The sequence below is a fragment of the Apiospora aurea genome (genome assembly GCF_038362705.1).
Source record: "Apiospora aurea strain CBS 24483 chromosome Unknown utg000001l_segment0_segment0, whole genome shotgun sequence".
NCBI classification, from domain to species: domain Eukaryota; kingdom Fungi; phylum Ascomycota; class Sordariomycetes; order Amphisphaeriales; family Apiosporaceae; genus Apiospora; species Apiospora aurea.
Window position 1 is genome coordinate 2,985,780 of NW_027117388.1, and position 14,183 is coordinate 2,999,962.

The window sequence follows — 14,183 nt, forward strand, 5'->3', positions numbered from 1 at the left end:
AGTGAATTCAGACAATGAACAGTATTTCTCCCCTCAAAAACCAATGTTAACGATATCTGTCGAGGAACCGCTTCATCATGGATCTCTTCAGCAGTCTTGTCCCGTGTTTTCACGCGGCGCTGAAAATGGTTGGCATCTTGGTGACGAGCTACTATCTGTACAATGCAGTCGATTTTGCTGCCTTGTATCTAAAACCGTCCAAGTTGCACCGCTATCTACACAACACAGAAACCAAACCTGCGTGGGCATTGGTTACCGGAGGCACCAGTGGGATAGGCAAGAATTTCGCACACGAGCTGGCCGAGAGGGGGTTCAATGTTGTTGTTCATGGAAGGAACAGAGAGAAGTGTGCCACAGTTGTCGAAGGCCTGCGGAAGTCGTTCCCAGCACGAGAGTTCCGCATACTCATCGCCGACGCCGAGCGTGTCGCCTGCGGGAATTGCAACCAGAAGGATGCGACCACGAGGGACGAGAAGTACGTCGACTTCGACACCATCCTCTCCTCGCTCGAGGACCTCAACCTGACGGTGCTCATCAACAATGCCGGCGGTGTTCCTCGAAGCCCCGCATTCGAGGCTCTAGAGTGCACGCCGGAGCAGCAGATCACATCAACTGTCTGTTTGAATCTGTCCTTCCCGATGCAGATGATGAGTCGATTGATTCCGCTTCTGAAGAAGAACAGTCCCGCTTTGGTCATGAATATCGGTTCTCTATCTGACCTTGGGATTCCATACCTCGCGCCGTATGCGTCAAGCAAGACATCGCTGTAAGCTGCATACTCTACTCATGGATATTTCAAGCAAACCCACAGAAGGACTTTACTAATCATGCACTTGCTCAGAATGAGCCTCACAACCATTGTGGCGCGCGAGATGCGCATCGGGCGACACGACGTGGAAATCCTGGGCGTTCGGGTAGGATCCGTGACGGATGTGTCGCATACTTCGGCGGCCGCCTCGCTCGTCATGCCCGACGCCAAGACGATGGCGAGGGCGGCGCTGTCGAGAGTCGGCTGCGGCCGGTCAAACGTGGTCGGCTATCTCCCCCATGCCCTCCAGGCAACCTCGTTGGGATGGTTGCCTGGCTGGGCGGCGGAGAGGATGATTGAGAAGGTCGCCGTCGCATAAAGAGACGAGGAAAGGAGGCAGAAGTGAAGCCGGCTGTGGAATCAAGGCTGGCGAGATCGCACCGAAAGCCTCATTTTGCATATGGAGTGATGCTTGGTCGTTCTTCAAACCAATTGGCTATTCCAAAAAGGTATACATATGTACATGTAGCTAGCCACTGAAAAGCCCGTAATCGCCTCGAATGCTGGAGTTTGTTGGTGGTACCTGCCTGTACATCAAACTGCATACATATGTATGGTTCGTGTCAGCTCGCCTCGGTGGCCCCTTCCATGCCTCGTCGTGCTGATTGCCCAGGTAATACATGCCCGCAGCCTGGCTGGCAATGAATGTCTCACATGATGTCAACCTAGTACATGATCTAGACCCTACACGCAGCCGACAATGCCCATCTCAAGATACGGAGTCTGGCGAGGGACGGCCACCAAATGGGAACCTACCGAGCAAGACAATGGCCATGGCCACCTCACCTTCACTGATGGTAAAGAACCAGACCTCGACTGCGCAGTTGACGTCAAGTCCAAGGACCACGACTCTCGCATCGTGTTCTGGGATGTCACATCCTTCGACAAGACCCATCCGGTAGCCCAGAGACTGTCCCAGCTGAAGCCGGGCTATCAGGCCATCACCGACCACACCGCTCATGGCCTGGGCCTCGACTACTACCGCAGCCAGCTCGTCAAACCCCAACAGGGCCGCATCCTCCCCTACAACAAGAACGGCCCTGACAACGACATCCTCGACTTCTTGAACCCGATCCTCAATGCTGCTGTCGAGCAAAAGGCCGACATGTACCTGTTCGGGAGCAAGTACGACGGCAATAACGGCGACGGCATCCACGATATCCACATGAATCAGGGAGATGCCGGCCACTTCACCAAGGAGAACGAAGTTTACCAAGACGGAGGCATGATCTTCAATTTCAAAGCAGGGAGTGGCGAAGTTGAGGGCTGGCAGGGTGTGTTCTTGGCGTTTGCTACACAGGCTACCCAGACAGATTCGAAGGGCAATGCAATGGGACCGACGTTCGCGCAGATCCTCGGCACTTCGTCCTAGGCCTGAACCGAATCTCCCAAGGCCGTCAAATCAAGGAGCAGATGGAGTTGTAAAGCAGTCAAAGTGGCAGGCTGTAGTCACAGCAGTATAGTTATTTGGCACCTTGTTGATTATGATTGCACAATACCTGAGAGATTCTTATGCGAGACTGCCTACTGGCGCTTCTCTTTGCACACCAGTGGCGTGACCACTAACACCAGTTTCATCTTGATACGTTTCGCCTTCTGTATCTGTACCCCAGCCTTCTCGTTCGTCCTTGGGCATTCTGACAAAGGCGAAATCGATCAAAAGCCCCGCGACCGCGAGACCGACGCCAAAATAGAGCGCTACCCTATACCCCTTAACCGGGGCCACTTGGCCCTTTGTGAGTTCCGTCTCGATAGTGCCGGCGAAGCCAAGGCCGAGACTGTTGCCGTAGAGGTTCAGCGTGCCGATGAGGCTTCCGGCGACACCCTGCTGCTTGCGGCTCACACTGTTGCTCGCGATGAGCTGGGCGGCCACGTAGACGAAGTCGGGACAGATGCTGCCGACGAGCACCGCCGGGAACGTCTGCGCCCAATACGTCTGCTGCACGGGCATGGTGGCGAGGAGCAGGTTCGAGACCACCATGACGCCGATGCCGATGGCCATGATCCACTGCGCGTCCAGGCGGGGGATCAGCCAGGCGGCCAGCCCGACGGCGACGATGGCGCCCACGGCGAAGGGGATCCAGCCCAGGGCGGTCTGCATCACGGTCCAGCCCCGGAGCTCCTGCTGCCACGAGATCATGTACCAGAGCGAGATGCCGAAGCTCATGTAGCTCAGCAGCACGACGAAGACCAAGGCCGTGAAGGTAGGGGTGCGGAAGATGTCCAGGGGCATCACGGGCTCGGTGGCCACGAATTTCTCCCAGAGGAGGAATGCCGCAAACAAAGCCAGGGATGTGACCAGGCAGGCGATCTCGTACGGCGTCTTCCAGCCGGCGGATGGTGCTTGACTATACGGTATGAATTAGCGGGCGTGAGAAGCATGAAGAGTATGGAACGGTAACTCACTTCCAGCAGAAGTTGAAAAGTAGCAGGCTTCCTAGACCCAGGCAGGCGCCCATATAATCAATCTTGCCCCCTTTATCGATCGGCTGTTCTCTAGGCAAGAGGAACGCGAGACCCCCGAACGCCAATAAGCCAAGAGCAGCGCTAGGAAAGTATCAATATCAGTGAGTGTCTGGCGTGACTGAATCGAAACCTTTCTTTTCACTCCCCCAAAAAGGGTTAAAACAAGAAGGTCGATACCTACATGAAGATGAACAACCACTTCCGCTCGCCCGGCGCCGTGGCGAAGATGCCGGCGAACAGGGCCCCGAGCCAGCCGCCGATGGGCGCGGCCGAGGCGAAGAAGCCCATGGTGATGTTGCGGGACCGGCCGGGTGGCAGCATGATGGTGATCATGGCGACGGCGTTGGGCATGACGAGTCCGCCGCCGACGCCCGTCAGGGCGCGCATCGTCACGAAGCTCTCGTACGTCCCGCAGAACGCGTTGGCGAGCGAGAAGACCACGATGATGGCCCCGCCCAGCATGAGGATGCGCTGGTGGCCGTAGACGGCGCCCAGCCGGCCACTGACCAGGACGAAGGCGCCTTGGGTCAAGCTGTAGGGGAAATATTACAGGTTCTGCGTCAGTAAATATTTATGTTTCATATCTATTATTGTATTACGATTTTAACTGTTGGATTATACGGTAATGTAGTACACAAAATGTCAGGGAAAGCAAAGTACCTGAAGGAGGCCGGCATCCAGTTCGCCTGCCCGGGCCCCGACTTTCGGCCAAAGTCGCGGGTGAAGGTGGTCCCCGCCGCGATGGTGACGAAGTTGGAGATGAACTGGACGACATTGGTGCAGATGATGAGGGTGGTGATGAGCGTCCGCGAGGCCTTGCTCAGGATGTTGGCCGGTGCCACGTCAAAGATGCGTCGTCGGGCTGAGCCGAGCCGCGTCGCGTCCGACGAAGACAACAACCCCGCTGCTGTCGTGGCTGTGGTTGCTGCTGCTGTTGCTGCTGTTGCTGTGGGGGTCGACCCCGGGTTGTTGAGTGCGGGGAGCGGGGGTAAGCTCGAGGACGGTGGTTGTCTCGGACACGGTAGCCATTGTGACGACTGCGGCTTTGTGGATTTGTTCTATATCACAGGGAATGATCTTGGGGAAGATTGACATGATCCTACCCCAACGGCTCTTTATAGCGAAAATACATACCTAAAAGTAGACAGTCGGTGGGTTGTATGGCACTGCGTATGGGTGACAGGAGCAACGAGCAGCTTTGTAATCGTTGACGCTGATGTGGTGCTCATGGCCCACTTCCCCATCTCCCCACAGCGTCATATCGAGAACCTCCAGGAATAATATTGAGCCTCTGCCTGCCTTTGCGAGAGCTGCAGGCAACCCCGGATGGATGGCTGACTGTTATAACCAATCAGATTCGACTCTATAGGGGGCATCCGCCCCTATCTTTCGTTGAACAAGGTTCAACCCGCCGGGTCAATTCAGGGCGAAAAAGGGGGGGTTGAGTGACGGCGGCCAAGGACTTCCTGCAGCGCTCATGTCATGGCCTCGACACGCGGAGAAAAGGGACGGAGGGCGGTTCAGCTGCCGCACCCACTCGTGTAGATCGCAGTGGAGAGTCAAACAACTGGCAGCGTCCTTACTGGAAAATTAAAACCCTTCTAGCTCTACCCCAAACTCTGATCCATTGAAGGACCGACCCCGCAGGCCCGGGGGGTGGACTGACGGCTAGGACGCTGGACGCCTCTCTTTCAAACATGCTACCGCTGCCGCCCGCTTTCGTTGCCGCCACCACCAACCATTATTACGATTTCCTGCATAGAGCTGACCGTCTCCTGCAGCCCGACCAAGCCTGAGGCAGCGCGGTCTTGCGGTTTCGGTCCCGTGTCTCCTGGACTGGCCCTGTTGCCTTTTCCTGGTCGTTGATGTAATTGGTGGCTGGCGGTATAAGAAAAGCGATGGTCCTTCGCATGCTAGCATCCTGTCTCGTTCCATTGTTTAGCAACAACCTACCGCCTCAAGTCCCGACTCAATCTTGCCTTGTGTATATCACAGTACTGCTGTCACAATACTACCGGGAACCGCTTGAAATATGGCCGACGTCCAAGTGAACGGTACTCTGAAAATTCCCCAGAGCAACCGATTTGAACCCGATTCCTTTAATGTGGTGCCAGCTGAATTTCCTCGGGGCGGCTTTCCCGCTTCCGTAGACGCTGACCAGATTGCCAACGAATTCACCGAGCACTTCAACAAATATCTAGAAAGCCAAGATTACCAGGGTCTAGCCGACCTTTTTGTTGAAGACGGCCACTGGCGCGACCACATTGGCCTCTCGTGGGACCTGCGTGGCTTGCAAGGCAGAGACAAGATCCGCAAGTACCTCGCCGCCAATGGCAAAAACTTGAGACAAGTCACCAACGACAAATCAGCGCCACATTTCTGTCCTGCCATCGCACCACTGGATGCATACGGCAAGTCGAAATGTATCGCCTTCGCTCTCAAGATTGTGACAGGAGCCGGCACAGGACAAGGATATGTACGGCTGATCCCGCAGGATGGGAGCTGGAAGGCCTATGCTGTCTACACAGCGCTGCGAGAGTTGAATGGCTTCGAATCGCCCCGGGGCCAAAATCGTCCCAAGGGGGACGAGAACAGGGGCGGCCGCGGCGCCAACAACTGGAAAGAAGCCCGCGAAGCGCAATCCAGCTTCCAGGACTCGGAACCCTCCGTCCTGATCATTGGCGCCGGCCAAGGCGGCCTAACTTCAGCTGCGCACCTGAAGATGCTAAAAGTCGAGTCCCTCGTTATCGACCGAGAAACCCGGATCGGGGACAACTGGCGGCAAAGGTACAAGCAGCTGATTCTGCACGACCCGGTCTGGTTTGACCACATGCCCTACATACAATTTCCGTCCCACTGGCCCGTCTTCACTCCCAAGGACAAGCTCGCAGAGTTCTTTGAAGCCTACGCGATGCTCTTGGAGCTGAACGTCTGGACCCAGACGAACATGACCTCGGCCAAGTGGGATGCAGGGAAGCAATACTGGACGGTTACGGTCGAGCGCAAAACCGGCGACAAGATAGAAACACGCACCTTTCACCCGCGCCACATCGTTCAAGCGACCGGCCACTCGGGCAAGAAGAATTTCCCCGCCATCAAGGGGATGGAAAACTTCAGCGGACGGTTATGCCACAGCTCGGAGTTCCCGGGAGCCAATCCTGACTCTGCAGGGAAACGCGCCATCGTCGTCGGATCTTGCAATTCAGGGCATGACAGTAGGCTTCCACCTTGTTGTACCCCTTGGCCCCCTAACCCCTGATAGGGGTTTTGAGCATCAATTTTGAACCGCTTGTCCCGTTCTATACTGATCATCGTGTAACCAGTCGCCCAAGATCTATACGAGAACGGCTACGAAGTGACGATGGTCCAGAGATCATCGACGTGCGTGGTCTCGTCAGATTCCATCGTAGACATCGGCCTATCCGCCCTCTACTCCGAAGGCAAGCCCCCTGTGGACGACGCAGACCTCATCCTCTGGAGTCTTCCGAGGCCGGTCCACAAGGCCCTCCAGCAGCAGGCAGCGGCGCTTTCCATCGAGAAGGACCGCGCTACCCTCGAGGGCCTCACCAAGGCCGGCTTCAAGCTGGACAGCGGGCCCGACGGCGCTGGACTCTTCTTCAAGTACTTCCAGCGCGGCGGCGGCTACTACATCGACGTCGGCTGTAGCCAGCTCATCATCGACGAGAAGATCAAGATCAAGCAAGGGCAGGAGATCGCCGAGGTGCTCCCGAACGGCCTGCTCTTCGCCGACGGGTCGCGCCTCGAGGCCGACGAGATCGTCTTCGCCACCGGCTACAAGAACATGCGCACCCAGGCCGAGGAGATCTTCGGCCCCGAGATGGCGGCGCCGCTGAAGGACGTCTGGGGGTTCGACGAGGAGGGCGAGTGGAGGACCATGTGGCGCCGAAGCGGCCACCCCGGCTTCTGGTTCATGGGGGGCAACCTCGCGCTTTGCCGGTACTATGGCCGGTACTTGGCGTTGCAGATCAAGGCACTAGAGGAAGGCTTGATGGAATACTAGGACACTTACTCCTGGTTTCTTTGAAGGGGGAAAGGGGGGCGGGGGCGAATCGTTCGTCTTTGTTCTAGCGAATTGTCCGATGTTTGCATGTTTGAGCGAGGGACCCGAGTGAAATTGAAATCCTGGAGAGAATCAGGGTTTCCTTGTGCCCGTCATGGTCGTTCTTTCCCATTGATTCGTCTCCAAAGGCGTCAACGGGTGGAGGTATGGATGGAGCTTAGAATATGGAGAGGCAATAGGAACATTACACAACAGCCGGCTGGCCAACCGATGCTGGCGAGTATCTGCATATGTGATATCTCCGCTTTTGGGGGCCGTTCGGCTTGTGAATTCTACCCGCATTCAAACTCCTTCTGGGCGTGAGCTTGTATGGTTCTGGTCGCGTTCAGATCCGAACTGTTGGTGATACTCCTCCATCTGTTCAAGCTGCATTGCCTGCCGAGTCACAGGCTCAAGAAAGAAAATTCTGGGGGATGGTACCCCATGATGGCGGTTGTTATGAGCATGGGCATGTAGCCGTCTGCATATAGAATTAAGCCGTCTGCCTGTAGAATTAAGCCGTCCCGCTGTGGACGGCAGGAGCAGGAGCGCCATTCCTCTCCGCAGACGTAGCAGAACTAATATGAGCATAGGCACCTGCGAACCCCCGTTACGATGCTGATTAGTGCCACCATTTTCCTCCATTGAGGGAGTTCAAAATGTACAAAAGGGAGAAGAGGACGAAGGGTGGAAACAATGTGGTTCATTCGGCCTGTAACTCTAATGAGGGAACGGGGGCAAATCACTCTACCCTTGGCTTTCATGACACTCGCAAAAAATAGTACTCCGGTTATTTCTGGTGAATACACGGGCCACGAGAGAGTTCCGGAGTGACAAACCATACAGGCACCATCCAAGCCTTTGAGGCCGCGGGCCAGACTCACTCTGAACAACGCCTCTCGAATCAACGCGTATTCTGTTACAACAGGCTCGCAGACTCTAAAAACTTCGGGATATTACGATGTCAGCGAGTTCGCTTCATTCTGGAGAAGCAAACTGCACGCAACTATGTACACTGCCATCCTTCGATCGACCATCGACATTTCCCGTGAAGAATTACGTAAATGTTCTGTAAATGCAACCCAATACCATACCAGACCTGCCCCATGCCTTATCCATTCCAGAGAACGCCGGCGCTATGACCAAATACTCCCTCTTTTCTCTGTCCCGCTGCTCTAGCGACCAGGCGGATTAAAACAAATATTGTACTAATACAGGGGTCTTGGAATATCAATGTAAGCCGACCACTGCCGGCGTGTCTTCTTATCTCACCGCCCCGGCGACCGCATCGCTCACGCTTGTTTCGGATGGCCGGGACCAAGGCCGCAACTGCAAGGGGTACCCTGCCGCGAGAAGCTCCTTCTCGTCAATGCCCCCATAAAGGCTCACGATGTTGGTTGCGGGCCCGCCGAAGAGCAGGTCCACAATCATACGCACGTGATACGGCTTGCTCATGACAAGGTCGAAGCCCGCGTCGGTGTACCGAGAGCTGAGCGCCGCGGCTCCGGATGCCGAAGCTCCAACCAGAATGGCCCGGCGCGTTGGCCGCTTATGAGGGCACCCTTTATCTGCATTATCCCGGGCGGCCGAATTCCCATCAGATCCGGATGATATCTGGCTAGATACTGCGATGTCATGTTTGCAATGGTGCACAGATTCTTCCTCGAAGGCGCGAATCTCGCGCGCAGCATCAAAACCGTTCATGATGGGCATTGCCGAGTCTGATGACAAGATTAGTCGGTGAGCCCCTATACCATATTCGCCTCATAGATACCGCGAGATAGGGTGCAGAGTTGCGAGATGTAAAAGCGCAAAGGGGGGTTGAGGATTATGGCACTTACCCATTAGGATGCAGCGGAAACGCTCTGGATCTGATTTGTACATGTCGACAGCTTCCCGTCCGTTTGACGCAACCTCACAGGGCTGTCCATATTTCTCGCATAGTTTGCTAATGAGCTGTCCCAAATATAGTTACAGATTAGCCAGTCTGTTCTTGCGCGATCGCAACCGCAACCGCAACGCCACCACGAACATGACACGGTGGGATACAAAATAAAGATACGCATAGTGCTACCATACCTTTTGGTTTACGCGATTGTCGTCGACACAAAGCAGAGTGTAGGCGCCCTTGGCGGCGGGGGGGCGCGGGCTGCTTACGTGCCCACGAAGACCTGGATGAGGAGCTGGCACGAGATGGGGGGAATAGTATGGGCGGTGAGTATCCCTCGTCTTCGTCTTCATCGTCATCCGGCTGGCCAAATGGGTTCACCGGAGCGGTAGTGAAAGGACTTAGGTAGAGCGACGGCGTCGGCAGCGGAATGGCAATGGAGGAGAAGCCGGGTGGGGGTAGAAGCCCCAGGCTCGTAGCTGCTACGAGCAATGGGTTGTCGTCGGGGCGTTGCATCGTCATGCCCGGCAGGTTATTAACAACGTATATAGTAGTGCAGAAGAAGAGAAGGGCCAGAAGGGCACAGTCAGAGAAGACGGCTTTGACGAAGGTGCTTATTGTCCCAATTCGGTATTCTTCCCTTTGATAGCAGTTACTTGTTTTGAATGAGACAGGCGGATACAGGACACGGCGTAGAGTAAGTGTTTGGCCGAAGAAGAAGAAAAAAGATCAATCGGGCCCCTCAGAAGCTGCTGAGATGATATGGGAAGTGCATGCAACCATGTTCCCAGTTTGAGGAGAGTTTACCGCAATATAGGGCGAACAGAGGGGGGCTCGAAGCTCAGAAAGAGCAGGGAAATGCCGTCCTGGATGGAGCAGGTGAGCAGGGAGTAGGGAGTAGGGTGGAAGCCGTTGCAGGTATCGCCGGGACGTTTGGAACAAGAGCTCCCAAGGAATCGAAGATGAGTGAGTAGGAGGTAGGAGGTAGGAAAACGGAGTACCACTGCAGTAGCAGGAATGGGTCAGGAACAGGCCGTAGTAGGAAAGTGGTGTTCGAGTTGTGAAGTGAATTAACTGCCGACAGAGCAAGACAGGGCGAGCACACACCCACACGAACGAGCGCACACACGCACAAGCACACGCACACACCTGACGGGACTTTTTGGGATTGGATTTCAGGGTCCAGTTCGTTGCGAAAGGGGACTTTACCGTTTTCCTCTTGGGATTTGGAGGCTGCGCAATGCCCATGCCCTGCCACTGCCCACTTTGGACGGCCAGTCGACCCTGCAGGAAGTGGGTGCCGATCGCTACGTCACGCCTACGGAAGCCCTGACTCCAGTAGCCCCCAGCCAATTAAAAGCCCCATCCGAAACGGTGACAGTCCACTCCCGCCCAATTAGACTTTGGGCCCAGCTTGCACTGCGGATTTTGCCCGTTTTCCCTCTCACCTTTCGCTGAGCAAGCTCTTCCGGGCCGGCAAAGCAGCACCACGCGCGAACGACAGGGTGGATTAGCCCAATCAGCGCCCTCCCTCGGCGGCCCATTCTAGCCATTGCTCAACTCCCGGGTCAAGTCATGGCTGTAGCGCCCTTTACCGCTGCCTCATGCCCTCACAACGTGATTCAATGTACCTAATATACCTAGTCCAGTCACTTGCAACTTTTAGATCAATCCCCACCACCAACAAGTATAGAAGATTCAAGAAAGTAGAGGTATTCATCTAGTTGGTTTGTATCGTGATTGATTCTCAAAGCAATTGCTATCCATACACGTCTAACCGCCTTTTGGTCAATTGATCATGTCCTTCCCCGAAACGCCGTGCGTAATGCATGCCTTTACCAAATACCATGATGGCCATGATTGTATCTCATGATATTAGGATACATACCATCAGAATCTAGTTGTTATTGCCGTCTCCAGTGCCCCAGCCAGCTGCCCATCCTATCGGGCAACAGCGGCACTCAGAACCTGGGTGCGGAAGAACCCGCCCTTTGTTCGCTCAATCACCTGCTGGTACACGCTGCTCGGCGGGTGGTTCATGACAACTGTGCCTTCCTTGTAGTCGATCTTGGCATCCACTCGGGTGTCGCGGATGAGGTTAACAATCCACTTCTCGCCCTCGTCCTGGTCCAGGCCCAGGCGCGTGCTCAGATCCTTGATATCAATACGCGAGTGGATCTTGCAGTAGCTCTCCGAGATCAGGTGGCGGGCGGCATCCAGGAACGAGTCGGCCGCGGAGAAGAGGAAGAAGTCGGCCCGGAGGAGCTCGTCGGCGAGCGACAGCTGGCGCTGGGCCTCCTCAAAGTCAAAGTCGATGTAGAGGGCCCGCACAAAGTCCGTGACGGGGTCGCTGTACTCGTACGCCTCCTGCTTGACAATGCGCACAATGTCCTTCAGCTGCTTCTGGTGCTGGCCAGAGTTACGCGTCCGCCCGCGACCAGTAATGACGGCAGCGGCCAAGTATCTCAGGACCCACGGGCAGCTGGTCTGGATGGTGTTGATGAAAGGGGGGCTGAAGAAGAGGTCCAGGATGGTGTCGCGCGAGCCCTCGTCGTTGAACAGGGGGAACAGAGCCCAGTGGATGAGCCAGCTGCGGCTCTTGAGCTGTGCCAGGGGGTTGTTGAAGAGCCTCGAGTCAATGCTCTCCTTGACCTTGGTCAGCTCCTCGACAGCGCCCTCCCAGTTTGTGATGAGGATCTCGGAAGCGAGCTTTCCCCAGGTGGCGGCAGCGACTTTGTCGTTATCGGTCGACAGCACACGGAACTGGTACAACAACTCGGCGGCAGCACCGTAGTTACCACAGCTGTACTGGAAGTTGCCAAACTCGTAAAGGGCGTTGACCATGTCAATTGTGACCTAAGCCTCTCGCATTAGCACCTCTGGCTCTTGAATCGCGAATCGTGGGTTCGTGCGGCATACCTCGTGCTCCTTCTTCAGGAACTCCAAGTTGGCAACCTTGTCGCTGCGCAGGTTGTTGACGACCTCCTCGCGTCCCAGAAGATCGGTGATCTTGCTGGTGTCCTCCTCGAACTGCGACAGGCGGGTCAAGACCTTCTGGCGCATGTCGTTGAACTCGGCGGGGACCTCGTCCAGGTCCTCGAGCTCGGCCTTCAGGTTGCCGACGAAGTCGGTCATGTTGGTGGTCTTGAGCAGCTCATATTTGGCCTTTGTGATCTCGCGGGCCTTGGCATCGTCGTCCTCGGGGATCTGGCCCGTAGCAAACTCGAGCAGGGGAATATCATGTGTCGGTCAAGGTGACCGACGAGCTTCGGCATCAAATCGTATTCGGCCATGTTGTCGGTGTCCGGGAGATCGGTTTGACGGTATTTTTTGCGGGTGGATGGAGGCCGTGATACACCGTTGCCCGAAATTCTCTACAGGCAGGAACTGAACTTGCGGACTGAGGGGCACGGGCGAAGCGATTTTGCACACAAAGTTGAGAAATGGTCTTGTTTGGTGGGGCTGGCGAGTAGCAGCACCTTTTTTTTGGGCGAGAGAGGGCCAGTCAAGCCGAAAATCTGCCGTTGAGTCAGCAGCCTCTGATTCCTACTGGATGCGCCTGCAAAACGGGGGCCCACTTAATTACAGGCGCAGTGGCCCCTGCTTTCTCCATGCTTCGGATTCTCCAATTGAATGGAAGGCTGCTACCTACGCGGAAAAGTTCAGGCTGCTGGGTGGACGATTGAAGATTGAATTTGTACGGCCCGGACTCAGAGATCTCGGCACGACCACACAACCACCCCCTCCGCCATCACCATGTCCTGGAGATCCCTCACTCCGCTGCGGGCGGCGACAACCGTCCGGCTACCATTCGCCGCGCGCAATGCCATTCCCATTTGCGCTCGTTTCCTGACAACCGCCACCATCGAGACTCCCTCACAGGTCCCCATAGCCACCTCTTCCGAGCTGAGCAGCGCAGCCGCCACGCAGCCGGCGCAACCTGTACCGAACCTGCCGTATTTCGTTGGACGAACCCACCTGAACAGCCTGGCAGTCTACCATCGCCAGACTCAGGGAACGCGCTATACCACGATATTGAAGAAGGGCGAGGGGAATCTTCAGGCGCTGAAACAAGATATAGCGCAGGCTCTGGATGTGCCAGGTAGAGAGGTGAAAGTTGGTTCTGTGACGGGCCACATATTAATAAAGGTAAGCGTGCGACTTGTCCTTTAGCGCCTGGCAATGAATGCCCTGGGACACTTGTGGTGGGATTATGCGAGCATCATGGTCTCAGGACTCGGGTCATACATAACACAAGCGATCATGCATATCTAACAAGTATCAGGGCCACAAACGCGACCAAGTTGTAGCGTTTCTTCAGAGCCTGGGCTTCTAAGCGGCCGGAAAGAAGCCAACGACAGGCTGAGACGAAGGTGGTCGACATCCCACTGCACGCTGAGAGAGTTGCAGAGCCCGACAGCGACTTAGCTGCCGCTCCAGTGCCAAAGGCCCAACTCGTATCGCGTGCCCGGGACAATCTTGGAGCTAACTCCGTGTATCATCTATTATGTGTATAACCAATGAGCGATCGTGCAGCCGGTGCTCGATCGTATACAGAGCTGTACAAAAGCAATAGACGCAAGAAATGACCGTATCAACACGCTACTCGGGCGCCCGTCCCATTCCTGCGCGGGCCATCCCCTCTGATCTTGTCCGTTGCTGTTCCTGTGAAACCAATGGGTTGGATGGCAAGTCTGAGGAAAAGCCGGCCCGAGCGACCAGGCAGAGTGGACGCTACTTTCGGCCGTCTTCGGTTCCGCAAGCGGGGCCCGAATTCCGGAGCTGAGGAGAGGATCGGCATACGAGGGCCTGCGCATGCTTGCGTATTCATCATGTCTACCTAGCGCAACGCCTCCCCGTCGTGACATACAGCAGCCGCAATTGAACAGTGAACAGTTGCCCACATAGCAACATAATCCATTCATGTATCGAATGCCTTCTGGTCCCATAGACGTCATAAC

General features: G+C 55.7%; 7 protein-coding genes across 7 annotated transcripts; 4 read left to right on the forward strand and 3 right to left on the reverse strand.

Moving 5' to 3' along the window:
* Positions 1-77: 77 nt before the first annotated feature.
* Positions 78-1,127, forward strand: PG986_000938 (short chain dehydrogenase; the record flags this gene model as incomplete). The annotated part of the gene is made up of 2 exons (XM_066837160.1): positions 78-766; positions 842-1,127. The coding sequence occupies 2 exons, from the start codon at positions 78-80 to the stop codon at positions 1,125-1,127; spliced, it is 975 nt and encodes a 324-aa protein (XP_066706053.1).
* A 381-nt stretch (positions 1,128-1,508) lies between these two features.
* Positions 1,509-2,180, forward strand: PG986_000939 (uncharacterized protein; the record flags this gene model as incomplete). Its single annotated transcript, XM_066837161.1, has 1 exon — positions 1,509-2,180. The coding sequence occupies one exon, from the start codon at positions 1,509-1,511 to the stop codon at positions 2,178-2,180; it is 672 nt and encodes a 223-aa protein (XP_066706054.1).
* A 138-nt stretch (positions 2,181-2,318) lies between these two features.
* Positions 2,319-4,266, reverse strand: PG986_000940 (uncharacterized protein; the record flags this gene model as incomplete). The annotated part of the gene is made up of 4 exons (XM_066837162.1): positions 2,319-3,156; positions 3,215-3,355; positions 3,456-3,806; positions 3,935-4,266. Coding segments are annotated over 4 exons (1,662 nt in total), but the record flags the coding sequence as incomplete, so codon positions are not given.
* Positions 4,267-5,306: 1,040 nt separating this feature from the next.
* On the forward strand, positions 5,307-7,295 carry PG986_000941 (uncharacterized protein; the record flags this gene model as incomplete). The annotated part of the gene is made up of 2 exons (XM_066837163.1): positions 5,307-6,489; positions 6,598-7,295. 2 exons carry the CDS (start codon positions 5,307-5,309, stop codon positions 7,293-7,295), a joined length of 1,881 nt encoding a protein of 626 aa, XP_066706056.1.
* Positions 7,296-8,597: 1,302 nt separating this feature from the next.
* Positions 8,598-9,744, reverse strand: PG986_000942 (uncharacterized protein; the record flags this gene model as incomplete). Its single annotated transcript, XM_066837164.1, has 2 exons — positions 8,598-9,055; positions 9,492-9,744. 2 exons carry the CDS (start codon positions 9,742-9,744, stop codon positions 8,598-8,600), a joined length of 711 nt encoding a protein of 236 aa, XP_066706057.1.
* Positions 9,745-11,163: 1,419 nt separating this feature from the next.
* On the reverse strand, positions 11,164-12,515 carry PG986_000943 (uncharacterized protein; the record flags this gene model as incomplete). Its single annotated transcript, XM_066837165.1, has 3 exons — positions 11,164-12,078; positions 12,142-12,444; positions 12,486-12,515. The coding sequence occupies 3 exons, from the start codon at positions 12,513-12,515 to the stop codon at positions 11,164-11,166; spliced, it is 1,248 nt and encodes a 415-aa protein (XP_066706058.1).
* Positions 12,516-12,978: 463 nt separating this feature from the next.
* PG986_000944 (mitochondrial 54S ribosomal protein mL49) lies at positions 12,979-13,558 on the forward strand (the record flags this gene model as incomplete). Its single annotated transcript, XM_066837166.1, has 2 exons — positions 12,979-13,371; positions 13,508-13,558. The coding sequence occupies 2 exons, from the start codon at positions 12,979-12,981 to the stop codon at positions 13,556-13,558; spliced, it is 444 nt and encodes a 147-aa protein (XP_066706059.1).
* Positions 13,559-14,183: the final 625 nt, after the last annotated feature.